Source organism: Rhinopithecus bieti, unplaced genomic scaffold, assembly GCF_001698545.2.
Source record: "Rhinopithecus bieti isolate Rb0 unplaced genomic scaffold, ASM169854v2 scaffold_22745, whole genome shotgun sequence".
In the NCBI taxonomy this organism is placed as follows: Eukaryota; Metazoa; Chordata; class Mammalia; order Primates; family Cercopithecidae; genus Rhinopithecus; species Rhinopithecus bieti.
In genome coordinates, this window is record NW_016810815.1 from 984771 (window position 1) to 1006516 (window position 21746).

Consider the following 21746-nt stretch of genomic DNA (forward strand, 5'->3'; position numbering starts at 1 on the left):
GGAACATCCAGACAGAGCCTCTCAAATGGGAGCCAGAAGAAAAGAAATGGTATGGCAATACAGCCAATACCCTCTTACAAAAGAAGGAAAGAACAGGTGAGCAGTGCCCAATGACCCAACCAAGAACGCAGCCCCAGGAGCAGAGGAAATCCCCGCAAGTGCTTAGAGCAGTGGAACAACTTATTAAAAACATAAGTAAAACAAAACCTGAAAAATGAGATGCTAAAACAAAACCTGAAAATGAGATGAAAAAGGAGATTGAAGACCTAGGGGGAACAAATCTAGGACTGAAATAAGAGTGTGCTGAATGAATACCTAAGCAGAAACAGACAATCGCAGTGACAGCTGATGAACAAGGTGGAGATTGCCGCTGTTAGCAAGAAGCGAATGGATATGACGGGCAGAGAGCATCCAACACGGATTCCTGGAATCCCTGGAAGAGAGAAGCCACGAAATGGCACAGAAGTAGTCAAAGATACGAACAAAAGGAATTTTTCTGCCATGAAGAAAGATGGCGACACCATGGTCTGGGGAATCTGGTACAGAACCCTCTACTCTGAGGCATTCTCTTATGAAGCTTTTGAACTTTAAGGAAGTCTTCACCTACCCGGCAGACAAGACCCTTAACAAGAGGAAAAAAAACAAAATCAGCTGGGTTCATTCTCCACAGCATCACCCAGAGCCAGAGGCAATGGCACACAGCCTGCAGCGCTCAGGGAGAGAAGCAAAGGAGGGCAGCCAGCAAGGCCAGCCCCAGTCCAATGCAGGCATTTCCCTGAGGGAAGGGAGGGTATGCGGGCCCTGTGAACACTTTTATTTTTTTGGTGGAGCATTGGTAGGGGGACCTACTTCCTGATGAAATGCAGCTAAATAAGGGACTGATTAAAATAAAGACTCCAGGAACGGAGAAGCTATGGGGAAACAACAGGTGGTAAAAACTGAATCTGTTTACAAATCGTAAACAGTAGGAATTCTGATTCCTGAACATGTTTATGTTATAGACTTGGATTATGTGGTAATAATAATATAACGAACAAAAAGTTGGAAGCTGATGAAGTAGAGGTTAAGGAAGGGGGAGAGGGCTAATATTCTCATCTTTCATAACCAGAGTTGGCTGACACTGTTCACAATGGAAACCTAGTTAAAATAAAACTTACTGACTCAAGCCTCCTAATGTTTTTCCTGACCTCTTTTATTATTATTATTATTATTATTTTGAGATGGAGTCTCACTCTGTCACCCAGGCTGGAGTGCAGTGGCACAATCTCAGCTCACTGCAACCTCTGCCTCCCAGGTTCAAGTGACTCTCTTGCCTCAGCCTCCTGAGTAGCTGGGATTACAGGCACGTGCCACCATGCCCAACTAATTTTTGTAGTTTTAGCAGAGACAGGGTTTCACCATGTTGGTCAGGCTGGTCTTGAACTCCGGACTTCAGATGATCCACCCTCCTTGGCCTCCCAAAGTGCTGGGATTACAGGTGTGAACAGGCATGAGCCACTGTGCCCGGCCCTCTTTTATTAACCTTGGAAGGCTCTTTTGGAAAATAATCTCTCTTTGGGTAAACAAATATTTATTTAAAGAGTAGCATTTTTTTTCACATTTCAGTTTTTTTTCTGGTTAAATTAAAATGAAATTAAAGTTAGTATTTTAAATTAAAAATAGCCAGTGTAGTAGAATCCAATTTTAATATTCTATCCTTCCATCCATCCATCTATCCATCCTTCTCTACATATATATACATTTTCTACGCATAGAAAAATGTCCAAAAGTATGTTTACTTAATGGTCATGCTTTCTAAATAATGGGAAATTGGGTAATTTTTCTTAAATAAAATAAAATAGAATAAAGGCTGTGGGAAATAAAGCACCGGTTGGACCTCTTGGCATAATATCTCCAAAGCAGATGGGGGAGAATGTCAGCAATGCAATGCCACCAATGTAATAACTAAGCCATTGCATCCTTGTGGGTGAGGAGCCAGCCTCCAGATGTGAGTTGGGCCATAGAGTGTGGGTCCTCAAGCAGAATCACAGGCTCTACCCATCTCTTGCCCCTTGGAGCCTAGACCTCCCTGGGAAGGAAGTCCCTCAGTGGTCTGAGGGCCGGGGGTGAGAATGCAGGCTTCCTCCCTGGGTCTGTCCACTTTGACCACAACAAAGAGCCTTTGTAAAAAGCCAGGCTGACTGTTGTTTAGCATCAGGTGCTGGGGTGCTCAACGTCCTTCAGAGTAGAAGGAGTAATTACTCATGATTTACAGCTTGTCCAAAGATTATCTCATGGTCAGAAGTATTTATAGGCCATTTTTCTCTCTAAAGCGTATCAGTGTTAATGAAAAACTACTGTCTCCTTTATCACAATACCGGTGCGTAAATGGAAAATATTACCCCAGAAACTAAGTGGGAATAATTTTGTACTGCAGGGCACTCTTTTCAGGAACAGCAAATGCTTTGTAAATAAATAAAATGAGCTTGCTTTGTGGCAAGCATAATTTTAATGGTAATCTCTGGCTTTCATCTATTGTTGTTACTATTATGTAACAGATTACCAGATCACATTTTCATATTATATTTTAACAAATTATTACATAAAACAACTAAAAGCATTATGTCTACGTTCCAAAAGATCATCAGAACCACCTAGGGAGCTTTGAAAAAACACAAATTTTCGGGCCCCACCCCAGACATAGGGCTGGTTAGAGAGTTCCCCAGGTGACTGGTTCATAGCCCCAGCTGCAGACCACTCCTGTAAAGCTGACCAGGGGGCACTGCTTGAACATCCGTTCCCCTTAGGGTCTTTCCTGGTGAGTCAATTGTGGGTAATGTGGGGGTTGTCTCTGTGGCTACGGTTCTCTACACGTTTCACTAACTTAGATGAAGACCATGTAGTCTGGCTAATCAAATTCACGGACACAAAACTGGAAGAGATAAAAAATATACTGGATAACAAGATTCCAAGGAATCATGGCATATTGGAAGCCATTATAAGATAAGATCTAAAAGAATACAGATGCTCCTCAACTTACGATGGGGATACATCCCAATAAACTCATCATAAGTTGAAAATATTACAAGTCAAAAATGCATTTAATACACTTACCCGAACACCATAGCTTAGCCTAGCCTACCTTAAATGTGCCCAGAACACTTACATGAGCTTACAAAATCATCTAACACAAAGCCTATTTTATAAGCAAGTGTTGAATATCTCATGGCATTTATTAAATACCATGCTGAAAATGAAAACCAGACTGGCTGTATGGGTATTCAAAGTACAGTTTCTACCGAACGTGCGTTGCTTTCGCACCACTGTAAAGCTGAAAAACCATTAAGTTGAGCCATCCTAAGTCGGGGACCATCTGTGAATGTGAAGTTGACATTTAGGTGGTAAATGATTGATTACAAGATGGCTGGGACTTGCCTTAATACCAGGACATACGAAAAAGTACTGAGGTTCTTAGTCTCAAGCTGAAAATGAGCCAAGAGGACTTCCAAGCAGTATGGCAGACAGGGTTAACATGAAAAATCCTTCTTTTCCCTCCAAATACATAGAAATGCTGGATAAATTCCCAGATGCCACAAACGAAGAAAGCACTGAAAGCCTCAGCAGGGTTAGTGGAAGATGAGGCCAAAGGGCCCATGGGGTTGTTATGAGAACTGGGTCTACTCCACAGGGGCTCTACAGGGAAGGAGGTAGGGCCTTGAATACTGCAGAGAGCTGACAGTTATAAAGAACTGTCTCATCCATGGAACAAGCTCTTGGAGATATGGCTAGAAGCTGCCTTGCCACCCAGCACTGTGGGTGGGGGAGTCACTTGTGAGAACCAGAGCACCAAGCCTGTGCCATTCACAGCTGTGGAGTCCAAGTTCATATTATCTGTGCCATGTGGGAAAGCCACACTGAGAAGTTAACACGACACCTTCCTCTGAACCGGGGGACCTACGAGGATGGGGCAGAGATGGGTATGACAGCTGTTCAGACATCACCACTGTGGGGCTGTGAGGTCGAAGATCACACTGCACGCATGTGCTTGTGTGTGCTGGGGCCTGGGCGCTACTGCCGTGGACTTTGATAAGCCCTGCAGGTGGCTACTCACTGGTCCCAACAAGGGCTAGGCCACTTGCAGGGACCTGAGCGCTAAAGACAAAAGTGGGGCTGGGAGGCCTGACACAGGAGTAGGTGGGGACTTACTTGTAGTTGTCATCTTCCACAAACTTCTGGAGCTCTTCAATGTAGCGTACGGACTTCAGGTACTTCTGCACATGGGGCAGCGTGGTGAGGTGATCTGCAAAAGGTGGACCAAATCCAGAGACGTTAGACTCTCTCCATCTTTAGGCCCCCAAATAAGAAGTATAGAAATCACTGATTTCAGATGCCCCTGGGATAGTGAGACTCATTCACTCTTCCAGCAGTTGCTGACGCTCTTTGGGGACTGGCCCTGTGCTGACTACTGGAACATGGTGGTGGGGATCATCAGGCCTGGGTTCTGCCCTCAAGGAGTGCCCCCCAGATGACTGGGCCTTAGTCACCACACTCTGAGGTCACCATGATTTTTTAGCCAGGAAGGAGGAGCTGTGCCTCCACTCAGATATCAGGGGCTGGGGAAAGATGGCTCCCTGGCCTCCAGAACAGACCAGAGCCAGGTGTCTGTGCCCTAAAACAGGTTTCCATTGGGGTAACTGGGCAAGCCTCCTATACCTACCCACCAGCTGTGTGACATGAATGCAAGAATGAATGAACAGACCCTGCCCAGCCAGGTGTGGAGGCCTAACCCAGAAGCTGGCCTATGACTGGAACTGCTGCATCCTAGGAAGAAAGGGAGGGGTCCAGGCACCTGAACATGCCTGTGCCAGGCTCTGCAGTAGGTAATTTTACAGGAGTCATCTTCGTTAACCTTCACACCTGCCTCACGTGGGAGAAACAATATCCCCATTGCACAGAGGAAGAAACTGTGGCAACCTGCACAGGTCGCATTGCTGAGAAAGGCAGAGCTGGGTTTGGACTCCAGGTGATGGGAGGCTTCTGCCACATGGTGTTGCCCATCTCTGGAGGGACTGGTGTCAGCTGCTCTCTGCAGACCTTCATAGTCACTGCACTCCTTCTGAGAGGGCCACTGGGTGGGACAGAACAAGTCAAGAGGAGAGGTGGAGGGAGTAGAGGAGGTCATGAAGAGGAGCAGAAAAGAGGGTGGGGCGGATCCTCGCTTTCTGGGGAGGTGCATCCAGGTGCAGCAGGAGCACCTGATGGCTCTGGCCCTTCATAGTGAGATTCTGAGCAGATCATTTTGTTTCTCTGAAGCCTCAGTGTCCTCTCTGTGAAGTGAGGATGACACCTGTTTCACAAAGCTGATGGTGGAGATGGCGCAGGTAAAGGTGAACAGTGGTGAGAGAGCATTTGCTGGGCTCTCGTGAAACGCCAGGGACTGTGCTAAGGGCTCTGCATGAATCCTATCTCCATGTTCATGCATGAGAAAACCTTCAAGGGGAGAAAGTGACTTTTCAAGAGACAAAGCTGGAATAGGAAGCAGAGTCCATCTGACCCTGAAGCCCATGTCTGTGGTTGCTCTACTGGCCAGCGGGACAATAAGTGTCCATGTATTTGTGTTGGAAAGGGCCTGGGCCAGGCGAACCCTGCACTGGGAATACAGGTACCTCCTACCCTTCCTGTCAGAGGAAAGCTGCCCTGAAGTGTGGGAACCCCCACCCTGCCTGGGGATGCTGTGCAGGGGCTGGTGAGCAGGGCTCTTGCTTCGGTGAACCCACCCTGGCTTCCCCGTGACATTCCCAAACGGAGGCTGTGGATTTTCTCACACCCTATGCACAGCAGGTGAGGCTGGGTTCCTTCCTACCACCCCCGCCCTTTGGTGCTTCCAGACTTTTACTCCTCTGCCCTCTTGTGAAAGCCTTGCTCCCCAGAGGCAGGTGCCTAGAGCCCCACACCCCACGCACCACACCCCCTTCACGGCTGACTTTGGCTGACTGGCCGCGTGCTCATCAGTGCTAATTCCCAGAAGACTTGAGCACCTGGCTCACAGTCAAGCTCCATACCCCAAGTCTGCCATCTTCTCGGGTAAAATCAGTCCCCACATGGATGGCCCATCCAGCATTCTGACATCATCTCCAGTGATTTTCTCCATCCCTCTTACACACCCACCATCATGGACACACTGTGGATCTGGCCAAGTGCAGCAGAGTGTGGCCACGTTCCTTACCACATCGATTCCCTTCTCCTAGGCCCACAGCTAGATTATATTTCCTAGCCCCTGTCAGCAAAAGTGGCCTGCACTGGCCACTAAAACCCTGGTCCATAAAACCCACCCTTGTATTGTTCTCTCTCATCCTGCACCTGCCAGCTGGATGCAGAGTCCAGTGGAGGATTCTGAGGCCATGGAGATGGCAGAGTCACAGAAGAAAGAAGACTGATCTCTGAATCTGCTTGGAGGAGAGCTGCCCAGAAAGCTCTTCATGAATGAATGACCCAGGAGCCAGAAAGACCTGGGCTCTGCCACTCACTAGATGTGTGATTGTGGATGGACAAGTGACTAAACTGTTTTCAGCCTCAATTTCCTCACCTGTAACACAGAAATAGTAACATCTAGTTTGCACAGCTTTTGAAGATCAAACCTATGTATAAAAGGATCTAGTACATGTTTGATGCTCAAGATATTAAAATGAAGAACTTTGTAATTCTTTGTCTGGTTTCTAGAGCTTTCTCACTGATAGGACCCAAATTTCAATGAGGCAAGATTTCACAATTCTAACAACAAGGGTACTAACCATAGCTGCAGGAAACTTGTAAATCAGCAATTATTCGAAGAATATTGTTCATCTGATTGGATCTTTGTTCATTTTCCATGATGCTGCCTGAGGCAGGATATGCAGAATCAATGTAGATTAAATCCAGAAGATAGATTCCTAAAATTAAACAAGATATTTCATGACGGAAGGAGCTTACCACAAACCAGAACCAAATAGCACAAAACAGTACTGATCTGCTAAAAAATATAAAGGGCGACTTACGGAAAACTGAGATAATCTTTGGACTTTAATTCTAATCCTGATTACTAATTTTTTCACACAGCACTGCCCAACTATAAATCAAACATCTGGAGCAACAACCACAATGTATGCTGGCAAGATTTCAGCATTTCTAGTTCAAATACTCTCCAGCAATAAGGCTTTTATCTGCAACCCAACTAGAAAATAACAGGACATGAAAGGGCTGAGCACTTGTGTCTCTTACCAACTGCTGAAGTTTAATAGGTCTAAAGTGCCATGTCCAGGAGAACACCCATTTGGGCTGAATTCAGTTTTTTCTTTATTTGCCCAGCTGTCTGTCTATTTGTCTGTCTGTTACCCCACCTCCACCTCACCATACATTAACTAAGAAACAAAAGAAAAAATTAAAAAAGCAACAGCTCTCAGTACAAAGAACTAAAGCTAGAGAATTTGGCCAATGGTGCCTAATAAGAAAATAAGATGTGAAATAAAAATACCGCTATGTTACAGAAATAGTAACATCTAGTTTGCACAGCTTTTGAAGATCAAACCTATGTCTAAAAGGATCTTAATAAGATCCATCACAGGCCAGTGATAAGCTGGGGGGATTTGAGGACAAACTGCCTGGCTGGGGAAGGGGAAGGGCCGCTGGCTATGCAGCCACTACACAGCTCTTAGCTGGCTGACTAGCTGCAGGGCCGAGCTCCAGACCACCTGGAGATCTGCACGGGCCAAGGATGGAACATCCTTTCAGCTGCCCTCCATGAGCACTGCTATCGTGCCCACCACACTGGCAGAGTTGGGCAGGAGAAGTGACATAAAGCAGAATTCAAGGCAGCAAACATTAAGCAAAGCAAGGAAGAGGGCTTGCTCTAAAAAACAAAAGTCCAGGTGATCGAGAATATCTAATGGTTACAAATTTCTATGCATAAAGAAGTAACACATCAAATTATACATAGTAAAAAAAAAAGTTAGAAATGAAAAGTGAGTTCAAGAAAAACACAACCATAGAGGGAGGCTTTGGTATATCTTTTCCAGAATTTATGTAAGTATATATGTATACATCATACACACACACACATATCTATACATATATACATACATATATTGATGCAGTGATATAGTATTACAGTAACAAAGTTAACAAGCTTGGGGCAGAGCATGGTGGCTCATGCCTGTAACCCCACCACTTTGGGAGGCCAAGGTGAGTGGATTGCTTGAGCCTAGGAGCTCGTGACCAGCCTGGGCAACATGGCAAAACTCCATCTCTACCAAAAATACAAAAATTAGCTGGGCATGGTGGTGCATACCTGTAGTCCCAGCTATTTGGAAAGCTGAAGCAGGAGGATTGCTCAAGTCCAGGAGGAGGAGGCTGCAGTGAGCTGAGATCGTGCCATTGCACTCCAGCCTGGATGACAGAGCAAGACTCTGTCTCAAAAAACAAAAACAAAACAAAAAAATAGGCCAGGCACGGTGGCTCACGCCTGTAATCCCAACACTTTGGGAGGCCAAGGCAGGCAGATCACCTGAGGTCAGGAGTTCAAAACCAGCCTGGCTAACATGGTGAAAGACCATCTCTACCAAAAATACAAAATTAGCCAGGTGTGGCGGTGGGCACCTATAATCCCAGCTACTCGGGAGGCTGAGGCAGGAGAATCACTTGAACTCAGGAGGCAGAGGTTGCAGTGAGCTGAGATCGGGTCACTGCACTCCAGCCTGGGCAACAGAGCAGGACTCTGTCTAATAATAATAATAATAAAATAAGAAGAAGAAGAAGAAGAAGAAGAAGAAGAAGAAGAAGAAGAAGAAGAAGAAGAAGAAGAAGAAGAAGAAGAAGCAGCAGCAGCAGCAGCAGCAGCAGCAGCAGCAGCAGCAGCAGCTTGGTTTTCTATAAATGAAAATAGCTCTTTTCAGGTACCCATGGAGTACAAAACTTGATTGTATATAAAGAAAACCTCAGTAAGTCCTAAAAAGTAAATGCTATATTATCTATTTTCATTGACCTTACTACATCTAGGATTTAACAACAAATATGAAAACACACATGCATGCACACACACTCATGTAACTCTTAGGTCAAAGAAAAAATAAAAAATCTGTTTGAAGAATTTATTTGAAGACAATGACAAGGAGAATATTACATATCAAAACTTACGGGTTCTGACCAAAGAGGTAATCAGGGAGAAATTTATAGCCTTAAAAATTTACTATTAAACAACTAAGAATTATTACAAACATTGGAATTAACTTGGTTAATTACATAAAAGTTGTGAGGGTTTGTGCATGGATAGATGAGCACTGCACTAAGAGTTATATGTTCATTATCTGATTTATTCTTCTAACAACCTATTTTACAGAGAAGGAAAAGGAAACTCAGAGAGGATGTGTAACTTGCTCAAGGTCATGCAGCTGGTAAATGATAGAGACAGGAGTCGAACCCAAGCCTGCCCCCTCTAGAGTACACACTTCCACTTCCTGCCGTTACAGTGGAGCACTGGTGCTAGATACCATGAGTCATTCGTCTGCTTTTAAAATAGATGCACATTGTTACCGGAAACTGTTAAATCACAGAAACATATGCTGATGCTTCTCACAGGAGCCATTTCCACTTCCTTTCTTCCTGGCGGTACCATGTTTCCAAAATTTTAATAATTAGAAATAATTTCCCTTGTAGAGAAGCTCCAAGTTTGGTGAGTTTGAATCCACAGATTTGTTCTCTCTCTTCACCTTGTTTTTCTTCTCCCCTCTTAAAAATGTAACTCAGTTACCACCCTGGAGCCTCCGCAACGGCAATCCTGAACATGCTATTACCGCTTCAACTACAACAAAAAGCATCCTCTAGTGCATGGCAGGGAGTGAAGAGATGTGGGACATGGGACAGCTTTATTCCAGACGCAATGTGCAGACCTCGGTCCAGCTGGCTCAGAGTGGCAGAGTGAAAGCTCAGCCCAGGAGCAGAGAAATTGGAGGGTAGGATGGCGGGAAAGGAAACTTGCTCCCTGGGGATCAAATCCAAGGCAGGAACTTCCCTCCTGTCTCATGGGATCCTGCCACCAACCCTGCTAAGCAGGAGGAGAAAACTAAGCTCAGAGAGATTAAGAAACCTGCCCAAGGCCTCACAGCAAGGGTGATGGAATTTGAACCCAGGTCTATCAGGCTGCTGCACCCATGTTCCCACCCACTGGTCATCAGAAACACAGAGGGAGTTGCCTTTTCTCAAGTAACACCCTCAACACGAAAGGTGCACCCTATGCTGCCCTGGGAGGACAGGTGCCAGGCACTGGGCCTCCTCTTGGGTTCCTGGAGGTGGATCGCTGAGTGGTGCTCTGCAAACTGAGGCCCACAGAGTTCATAATTCCCCTCTACAAAACATGCAGATGCTCACACCTGCCTACTCCTCAACACCCAGGAGTGTGAGCCAAGGCCATACCTGCTGAGGACTGGGTAGAGCACCCCTCCAAAGGAAGCCTCCTGGCTCCAGTGACATGGGGAGACCTTGAGCCTAGGCAATGCCTGGAAAGAACCTCCATATAAATAGCCTTTCACTCCCACAACAAAAACCACAGCACAAGCAGCAAGTCTCCCACAGTTAACGCTGCACAAATCCACAGAAATCTTTTCAGTACTGTATTAGTCCACAACAGAGATATGTATAAGCCTAAAATATAATGAAATCATAAGAATAACCACCTTCCACTTGAACCGTGTCAGGCACAGTGCTGAGTCCTACATGGAGTTGGCACTCCCCACAACTGCACTCAGACACTTGTTTGCATCAGGCCTAACGCCTCAAGGGCAGAAAGTGTGTCTTGCTCCAGGAGCTCAATCTCCACCATCTAGAACCGAGCACACAGGAGCTGCCTGGTAAATGCTGGCTGACAAAGGAATGCATGAGTGAAGGCATACTTTATTTAATCATACAATAACCTTATGAAGCACATGTGACCCTCGTTTTGTGGCTGAAGACAGAGCCGCCACCAGTCAGGTGATGACAAAGAGAGCTAATGCTTACCGAGCACTTACTGGGTGCCAGGTCCTAAACTAAGAGCTTTGCCCAGACTATTGATTCATAAGACAAATGCTGTTGTCAGGGAGGTTTCATTGTGATTTTATAAGGGAAGAAACTGACGCTGAGAGTGGTTACACCGCTTGTCTGTGGCCACACAGCTGGCAAGTGGCAGAAGCAGGATTTGAGCACAGGTCTGTCCAGGTTGCCTATGGGCGGTTCTTCTTTTACTCTAGCCAGACTCTCACGTATGGCAGCCAGTGAGGCAAGATAGGGGCGTAGGTGAACCCAAGCTATGGCTGTCCCCACCTGATTTCCCCTATGGGGTCAACACTCTCCAAGAGGGCTCATGACTCTACTGTAGCTGCCTCCCCTGTGCCATCTACCACCTGCTACTCTCCACCTCCCTCACGCCCACTATGATCAGTCTGGTCAGCCCCCAGGTCCCATCATCAGTGGCCCATCCAGTCCTGGGGGCCCTTCCAGCTCTGCCACATGACAAGCAGCTGTAGTATAAGTAAGAGAACGTGGGGCACGGATCCAGGAGACTCGGAACGCTGGCTCTGCCACTCACCAGCTGGGTGGCCTTAGGCGAGCCTTTTTACCTCCCAGGGCCTCAGTTTCCTTGACTGTGAATAAGGGTAATAACAGTGGTTTACAAGAGTCTCCCAGTCCAGGGCCTGGACCACTGAAGTGCATAAGAAGCTGAGCTGACCTTACGGCTGGCCCTATTTGAAGCAGCAGCATGGGAGGAACGAGCCCAGCTGGGTTTGCCACAACCATGGATGGCGCCCAAATGCCGACTGCATGGTGGCCACCCCTCAGTTGGACCAGTGCTTGGAGCTGTCACCTGGACTGGGACAGCACAGCTGGACATCTCACTTCCTATTCCTATATACACAGAGTTACTATAGCAGATGATACTGTGATGTTGGCCTTATGAAGATGGACAGTAATGGGATCAGCCATTGGCCCTGGTTGCCTTGGGGCTGGACAGTGCGAGGGACCAGGCAAGGCTGAGAGGTGCAGACCTGTTGGGGGAAACCATCCTGACAGTAACAGCCACTGTCTACTCTAGGGAAGTTAGGTATTGCTTTTACCATGGCACCTTGGCAGTGACCCTGTACAGAAGGCACTCCTGTTCCCCACCATTTTACATATTAGGAAACTGAAGCTTAGTGAAGTGACTTGGCCAAGATCACACAGCTTGCAAGTGAGAGAATCAGGATGTGAATTCAGAACTGCCTGACTCCAAAGATCTGGGACAGAGAGCAGTGCTGGGGGCTGGAGGCTGGGGGCTGGAAGTCGTTGGCTGGCACAGGGATGAGGATTACAGGCACAGAGTTGGCGGTGTGAGGACCCCTGCTGTGGCCTGTCTTCCCCCAATCCCCAGGACACTGCTGGCAGCTGGCATCTGCCCCATGGCCATGCCCACCCGCAGACTGGACCTCCTCTGAGACAGATCCCAGACCATGCTTGGGCTCTGCTCCCTCCTTCCATGCCCCACACAGGGCCTGGTGACACTGCTGTAGCTGCCACATGAGTGCCAACCAGACTGCCGTGGTGAGGCAGACCCACAGGGCCGGAGTGAGCAGCTCGCAGCTCGCAGCTCGCTCTGCTACCGAAGCCCTCCGTAGCTGGGCTGACCTCAACACAGGGCAGGTGGCCAAACCTGCTCCCTGACAGTGAATACAGGCTCCCCACCAGAGGTGTCCACAGGACACCCAGCCCCAAGGAGGGAGTGCCAGGCTGACAAAGGAGGTGCTCTTCTGAACAGACACCTTCTCTGAAGCTGAGGGACACCCATGCTTGATGGCCCAGAGCCTGCTTGAAGCTGGGCGCTCACAGCCTCCCCAAGCCAAAGCCCGCGGCTGGCACCAGGGCTTCCCACAAGCCCAGAGACTCACTGCTCCCTTGTTCTCCCATCGCCACCCCGTCTCACTTCCATCCCGAGTCTGGTTTTGGTTTTTCTCATACAGCTATCTTTTTAATAAGGAAAATTCTGCTGTGTTGAGGGGAAAAAAAACCCTCTACAGCATAAAATGTGCCACATTTCCATCTTATACTTTCCATTTTTTCTCTCTCCCTTTTTCAGAGTTTGAGATGAAAGACTTTTTTCCATGTTCTCCTGCTCTGCCTTGAAAAGATCACTTTCAAACTTCAGTATTGAGGAGGGCTGGCATCCAGAACTATACTTGTGTGGTTTGATCACATAAACTGTCCTGATAAATTCCAAATGAAATAACAGAGCAGCAGCTCATTAGGGTGTGTGTGCTCTCTTTAAGAGAGCACAAAGCAATTCCATCTACTGCATGATGAGATCTCAGCAGGCGGCCCAGGCTCCCTGAGAAGATGGGGAAGACTGTGAGTATTAACTAGCACCTGCTAATTAATATCCATCAAGCAAAACAGGGCTTCAGAACAAATCCTCATTTAGAGAGTATTCCTTTGGTGAAAGCTGTTGGATGCTTACTGTCACTGAGACAGTTTCCTTGGTCTGCAGAAGGGGGCGGGCGCAGGCAGTCACATGGCAGGTGGTCAGAGGCCACGCTTTCTGGATGAGCACATGGCCTTGTGTATGACTTGGGGTTGTGGCTCATGAATCACAAAGGCACGTGGGCAAAGTCCTGCTGTCTGGACAGAATCCTGAAGTCCAGGGAAGCCAAATCACCTCCTGGCTCCCCAAGGTGAAATGAGGACACAACTATAGATCCCCTCATGCCCTGGGGATCGCCTGGTAATGTACAGGCACAAGGAGGTAACCCACTGTTTACAAATGTTCCCCCAGAGTGCAATGGCTGGAACAGCATGTGCTGGGGTTCTGACTGGTAGTAAGAAGGGGCATGAGGGGAGGGCATGCATCTGGTTACTATTATTGGCCTTTTTTCTTGCTGGACACTGTGCTGAGTATATTACATGTGCTAGTTCATTTAACCCTTCAATGACAATTGGGAATAGAGACGAAACTGACACTTTTTTCTGCCTAACACCCACTCCCTATTTTGGAAACAGCCTTTGATTTCCTTTTGGGGAAACTGTACCTCCCACACTCATAACCCGTGTGCCTTTGGGGTGTCTGGAGCAATTCCACCCCTTCTCTGTCCCAGGGGTAAAACAAATTCTTAAAATAATTATTTGGGAAAGAAAAAAACACTTACCAAATAATTTAGAGATGAAAAAATAGGTTAAAATTAAAATATAAAAATTATCCACAATGATACAAGGCCATGTAACTACTGAGAGAAAAGTCCACAGCCTCAAATGCTTATATTAATAATTTAAAAACATTTAAAAAGTGAACTTAGTATTCATTACATAGAAGTAGAAAATGAAAAAAAAGAAACGAGAAAACAATTTAAAATATAAAAGCATAAATAATGAATTTTTAAAAAATCAACAGTCTAAGCAGAGTGATAAATCAAACTGAAAGTTGGTTCTCTGAGAAAATCAATGAAGTGGACAATCCTTTGGTATGTACGATTGAGGAAAAAAAAGCACAGATGAACAATATTAGGGATGAGAGAGGGGATACGATTTCAAATATGGAAGAGATGTTAAAATAGTGGTATGTGTAAATTTTACGGTAACATATTTGAAAATCTAGATGAAATGAATGCTCAGTAGGAAAATGTATCTTCTCAAAGTTCTCTCAAGAAGAGGCAAAAAACTTTAATTTACTAATAAAGAAAAAAATATTAATAATGGAGAAAGATACTATTAGATTGGTGCAAAAGTAATTGCCATTACTTTTAATGGCAAAAACTGCAATTACTTTTGCACCAACCTAATATAATTAAAATACAATAGCTAGATGATTTTAAGGAACTCATGCATAAAACCATAAAAGACAAACCTAATGTTACTTAAACTGTTCCAGAGCAGGAAAAATCAGAAATATCTGCAGTTCATTTTATGATTCCAGCATAACCATTACACCCAAACCTGACAGAGGTGGCATAAAAAATAGACCAATCACATTAATAAATCAAGATGCAGAGATTCCAAATAAAACATTATCAAAAAAAACTCACTGGCATGTCCTGATAAAGCACAGAGTTAGACACAGACTTCCTTAATGTGATAAAGGACACATATTAGAAAATTAAAACAATGTTCTTAATGTCAAAATCTTATTAAATAGGAATAAATCAAGAATATCTGACACACTGCTATCATTTAACACTACGCTGAATGCACTAGCCAATGTGATAAAGCAAGATGACAAACATGGAATAAATATTAAAGATGCACATCACGGGGTCGTTTTTGTAGGTGATATGATTAGTCATCACATTAGTGATATAATTAGACAATTTAGGATAATCAACTGAAAAACTATTAGAATAGTGAAGTTAACTTCAAAATAAATATACATAAATCAATGTCGTTCTTATATAACAGTAATCATCAGCTAGAAAACACAATGGAAAAAAGGGCAATTTACAACAACAGCAAAACTATAAAACACCTGGGAATAAACTTAGAAATCTGTAAGACCTATATGAATAAAACATATTTGGTAGAAAAATCATATGTAACATTTATTAAAATCAAGTTTACACACATTCTGGGCTTATTAATCCCTCTCTGAAGAACCCATTTTACTAAATAAAGGCACAATTCATAAGAATACAAACCTTTTATCTACATCTCTTTGTATTCGAGTTGTTACAACGAGAACGTAACACTTTGGTAGTTAAGGAAAACTAATTAAGTAAAAATAACTGAAGAACTGAAAGAAGATGTAAATAAGTAAGGAAATATATAATATTCTTAGATGGGAAGACACAACATTGCAAGGATGTCGATTATTGCCTAACTAACATACACATTTCATATCTGAAATGACTCCAAAGTTCACTTGGAAGAGGAAATGTATGAAAATAAACATTTTTAACATGAAGAATGAAGAGAGGGGCTTGTTATAAAATGTGCTGTGATGCCCAGTCATTAGGCAGTGTAGTACTGCTACAGAGTTAGACAAATAAACCATCAGCACACAGTAGGGAGCCCAGCAACACATACATAGAGACACAGAAATTTAGTGTATGATGAAGGTATATTTCCAATCAATAGGAAAAGGAACAATCCTTCAATAAATGATACTGAGACAAATGATTATTGATTTGGAAAAACATAAAGTTGGATCTCTACTTCATTCCTAAAACAGAATAAATTACAGATCAATTAGGGAGTTGGAATCTAAATGATATGAGTACTTGAATAAAATACAGGAGAATAATTTTATAATGCTGAGGTACACAAAGGCTTAAGTGTGACATAAGACCCAAAACCATCAAAAAAAGACTGACACATTGGGGTCCATTTCTTAAAACTCACACACTTCTGCATGATCATATAAAACACCATACATGAAGCTTCTGAAAGACAAATGTCAGAGCAGGAAAAATATTTGCAATTTATAAGATGGTCAATAGTCCTAATATATAAAGAGCTCCTACAATAAATGCAAATAGTGTTATAAAAGATGTGCAAATTGTGGAAGAGTATAAATGTAAATAAAAATGTGAAAGATTCCCAAGACTCAGTACTAATCAAGGAATTACAAACTAAAACAAGATATTTTTTCCCATTTATACTGACAAAGTTCATAAAAATTGATAATACTTAGTGTTGATGAGTGTGCAGAAAAAGTCACACTATACAAGAGTAACTATAGCATAAATTGATAGAAACTTTTGGGAGGAGAATTTGGATGTATCTATCAAAAATTTCAAATAATGTGGTTTTCTAGGACCCAGTAATTCCACTTCTAGAAATTTACAGCAATACTACTACAAATTGGCAAACATTAATTAGAAATGTTCATTGCAGCATTGTTTGTAATTTATAATTATACAAAAAATGCATGGTTTATATAAACTATTTTATATCCAAGTAGTGGAACATCATGCAGCTATTGTAAAGATAAAATATATTTCTAAGAACTAACATGGAAAGATATCCATGATACTTTTTTTTAAGTGAAAAACATCAGGTATACCTATATCAACAGAGAGATCACACACAGAGAATACATTGCTCAATCTGTTATCGATAGCCATCTTTGGGTATGGAACTTCAGGATTATTTTCTGCTTTATACAATTTTATATTATTTTAACCTTTAGCTACGAATATGTACTACAGTTTTAGAAGTAAAAAAAAGGCAAGATATTTCTTTCTATTAAAGAAGCAAACACTTTTTTGGCAGGGAGAAGGAGAGCAATATGTTAAACGCAAGAATTTCCGAGTGTTCTCAGCCCCTGGTTGGTCTTTAGGTTTAGATTTAAAGGCCACAGACATTGACTCCAATCTGTTAGTGCTTCCTAACCCCTCACTCATCTCCCTGCTTTTGGTCTCTCCATTTCCAGTCCAGTCTATACCCTGTGATCTTTCTCAAACCCTATTAGACTGTGCCCCTTACCCACTTAAAAATACCCAGAGGCTTTCCATCCCAACAGACAATGTGAAACTCCTTAGCACAGCATCCAAGGTCTCTGAGCTCTCCCCCACACTACCTTTCTAGCCTCTTCCTCCACTTCTCATGTAATGCCCCAAGTATGCCAGTCTCCTCCATGTAGCCCCCTGATGCCTGTCTCATGCCTCTGAGCCTCAGCAGAGGGGTTTCCTCCCCTTGCCTCTGTGCCTCCTTCTCCTTCCTGGCTGCTAACTGGCTCCTCCTGGGCTCACAGAGCACACTGTCCTTTCCTCGATTACAGCATTTATCGAGGGCAAGGGCTGTGCCTTATGCATCTCTGCATGCTCAAGGGCCCAGCACCAAGCCTAACACAGAGCAGGGGCTCAGAAAATGGCTAGGGAAATGACTGGACCCCATGCTGAATCTTTATTTGAACATACACGACTCCCTTCAACCTGGCCTCTGAAATTCTATTGCTCAGTGGAAGGGTGGCTGCGGTTACCAGGCACCCCACTCCACAGTCACTCTGTTAAGGCACAGCCCCACACTGTGGTATCTGTAAGCTAAATACTCATATTTCTCAGAGTGCTATAAAGTGCTTCCAGAGGAGCTAACGTCACTAAAAGGAAATGCAAGATGATTCCCCCAGTGAAAGCCTTAGAAACCTGCCTCTATATTGGGTAGAACCGAGGCTGCCCATGTGCCAAGGAAAACACTCTTGAGCTTGTCTTTCCAACCCTGGCTCAGAGATTTGCTACTGTGCACAGAAAGGCTCCCCGAACGTCCGAGGCCACCAGGATCCCGGCCAGAGAGTGAGATCACAGACAGCCGCTTCAGTCGCCAAAGTATTTTCCACTTCCACCAATGCACTCGTGTATCTGTGACCACACTGTACCTAGTCTTTAAGTATAACAAAAATAATAACGGAGGCGATGCAAAACTGTCAGCTTTATTCATTATTCAGTGGAAACTGTCTAACAAAAGACAACATTCTAAACCTCAATCACCAATCCCTGCATTCTCTGGAAAACAAGCAACAGATTTTCAGAGGGTTAGCGAGATCAAAACTGATTTTCACTTTCTTAAAGCAAATTCTTTACTGATTTTGCCGAAATGAAATACTGAAAGGGTCAAGTTCCTTGGGCCCTTTAGAAGGAAAAAGGCATCTGACTGTGAATTTATTTGTGGTTTTCAGGCTCAGGTGTTTTGATCTCTCCCTGCCTTTCTCAACAGAGATGAGAGGATGTGAGTCCCTATGGGGAGGTCCCAGGCTTTCAGTGGGCAGAGGCTCCTTCTACTCCATGGCAGGAGCCATCTCTGTGGGCTCTACCCTTCTCCAGGACACCCTGTGGACACAAGGCACTTGGCCCGGCCAGATCCAGCTGGCCCAGCAGCAGCCCTGCCCCTTGCAACCCTAATGCCCTGGTCAGGGTCTGTAGGCAGCGCTATTCCCACCAAGCCTGGAAACCAAGCTCCCCCAGGGCAGGCCAAGCACTCAGCCCTCAGCTCTGCCAGCAGGGGGTGATGGAATAGCCAGTGCTCTTGTTAGTCTGGTTTTGTGTGGTGGGGTGGGATGGGAAGGTAGGGGAGAGCCTGGGCCGTCACTGGCTGGGGTCAGCTTCAGATTGGAAGGCCCATCTACACGTACTCTCCTTGTATTGCCTCTCCTCTGCCCATGAGACTCAATTCCCTTGGAAAAGGACCCAAGAAACTTGACCCTCTGGACTCTGGTCTCCCGGTCACCTCCTTGAGACCCATCCTTCTGCCCTGCACCAATTGGTGTGGTGGTTCTCCGGCACCAATTTTACTCAATTCTGACTTCCCCTTCTGTTGTACCAGCAGGCCTTGTGGCCAATGCTCCCCTCATTAGGACATTCTGGCTACATTGTCAGAGGGTGCTCTGCAGGGAACAGAGAGGCCAAAGTGGCAGGAAAGCATGTCTGCTGACCAATTAGAAGAAGCAAGGACCCTGAAGGAAGGTGGCAGGTCACTGTGCGGAGAGGAAGCTGCAAGGGCACAGGGTGATGAGCTTAGGGACCAGCTCACTCAGCGATGCATGCCACCATCATGAAAGGGTCTTAGCATTACAAATATTCACTGAGGGCCTCCCACATGCTAGACCCAGTGGTATACAGGAGAACCAGACAGGCGCAGTCCCGGAACCCATGAGGCCTACATACGGCCTGGCAGAAGAGGGACATTCAACAGAGGCATTACTTACACAAACAATTAAGGGCATGAAACTGCTAAAAAATAAAAAATAAAAATAAATAATCCTCTAGCATATATTTACTTGAGAGAATCATCCTCAGGTGCCAATGAGAGACCCCAAAGGAATCAAGAGACGAGTGAAACAAAAGCAGGTTGGCCACGTCTTTAGCATTCACAGAGTTCATTCATCTGCTCTCCCCCGGCCCTGGCTACTCTCCTCAACTCCAGAGATGTTAAGTAATCTGCCCAAAGTCACTCTGTGACAATGGTAGGATTCCAGCCCAGATAGAATCCACATTCACATATACTATGTCATATGTCATGTTCACATGTAGCTCAACGCATACGCTGGAGGAAAGATATGAAAACTACGAAAACCTGAGACATCTGTTTTCAAATCCTGGCATTGCCACTTATTGTTCAGTGTGATTCTGGGTGAGTTATTCAACTCCTGGAACCTTGCTTTCTTCATCTGGGAGATAGAGGTAGTACCTGTAACTTTCTCACAGGGCTGAAGAGGAAAGGAGATAACGCATGTGAAAGGGTTGCAGACTATCTGGATAATGTTGGCCCTCAATGAAGTTACTTGAGAAAAAATCCCTGAAGCTTTAGGAGGAGATGGGGGTACAGACCAGTTTCTGGAAACCTTCCAGAAGAGACTAGGCAGCCCCTCACAGAGCTTCCCCTGACTTACCACTAAAAACCTCCTTACAAACTAAGACTTACGGACAGACAGCCTTACTGCTAGAATCTAAGAAATGTAATATACTATAGGGCAGATATACAGGACAGAAATTGAACAGATTTATACCTTATCTCTTGAAACCAAAATAATTCATATCTCCTGGGGCTTTTCCCAAGACACAGTGATTCAAGGCTATCAAAACCAGAAAATTTGGGCCAATGACCAGAACACTCACTGTCCAGTAGTAGCTGATTGGAGGAGTTCTAGAATGCTCTGACTTACCCTTTGCCCCCCATCTTCTCACATTCATTTGTAGATTGCTACTTCCAGAAAAGAACTGGAGTGTGTCCGGAGGGAAGCCCAAATGCCTTGCCTATTAATAAACTCCAAAGCTGAATAGATTTTTCTACATTCAAGGGCACATTCAGGGGAAAGAAAATCCAAAAAGGAACACAGGAAGGAATACTTCCAAGTAATGGGTTTGAAGTGCACGTAGAAGAAGTAGAGGGATAAGAGAGACCACACCTCCCCAAACAGTCTATTCCAGGATTCGAAAGAAAGTTCAAACAACTTTTCTTTTGAATACAGTACAAGAAGACAAGGCTTCTGTGATAAGAGAGAACTGTCAGAGATGAAACTGTAGGTGGATGCGACAGAAAGAGAGATGTATGAGATATGAAAAAAATCAAAGAACACTAAAAACATGGCAGAAGAATTTAGAAAGTAAACATCAGAGGTAATAAGGAGTGAGGCAGACACTGCGGAGATTTGCATCATGGATGTGGTGGGCAAGGTTGGCAAGCTCTCCCTCAGGGCCAATGAAAAGAGAAAGGGAAGAAGGGGAAGAAATAACATAAAGGGATACAGGGTCCTGAGAACAGAGAGATGACCCAGAGAAGGGTGTTATCCTGAATTCAAGTAGTTAGCCAGAATGTATCTAGGGATAGAACTCAGAGTTTATCAGGCTCCAGGAAACAGACCTATCCCTAGATACATTCTGAGTTTATTAGGTTCCAGGAAAGAAATCTATCCCTAGACACATTCTGCCTAAATACTTGAATTAACAAAAACAAAAACAAAAAACTCTTGCAAAGACTCAGGCAAAACACAAAAAGCAAAAAATAAAAAATAAAAAATTAGAAAACTGGCCGTGCGCGGTGGCTCATGCCTGTAATTCCAGCACTTTGGGAGGCCGAGGTGGGCAGATCATGAGGTCAGGAAATCGAGACCATCCTGGCTAACACGGTGAAACCCAGTCTCTACTAAAAATACAAAAAATTAGCCGGGTGTGGTGGCGGGCGCCTGTAATCCCAGCCACTGGGAGGCTGAGGCAGGAGAATGGCATGAACCCAGGAGGTGGAGCTTTGCAGTGAGCCCAGATCGCACCACTGCACTCCTGCCTGGGCAACAGGGCGAGACTCTGTCTAAAAAA

The 21746-nt window shown here is 44.7% G+C and overlaps 1 protein-coding gene across 15 annotated transcripts in view; it reads right to left on the reverse strand.

Moving 5' to 3' along the window:
• RALGPS1 (Ral GEF with PH domain and SH3 binding motif 1) overlaps positions 1-21746 on the reverse strand; it is a 311271-nt gene that overhangs the window by 50578 nt on the left and 238947 nt on the right. For all 15 annotated transcript variants that reach the window (XM_017892871.1, XM_017892865.1, XM_017892868.1 and 12 more), the window contains 2 exons: positions 6771-6908; positions 4186-4279 (listed from right to left, as the gene is read on the reverse strand). In XM_017892871.1, the coding sequence (XP_017748360.1) occupies positions 4186-4279; positions 6771-6908 (232 nt within the window). The remainder of the gene's footprint in view (positions 1-4185; positions 4280-6770; positions 6909-21746) is intronic.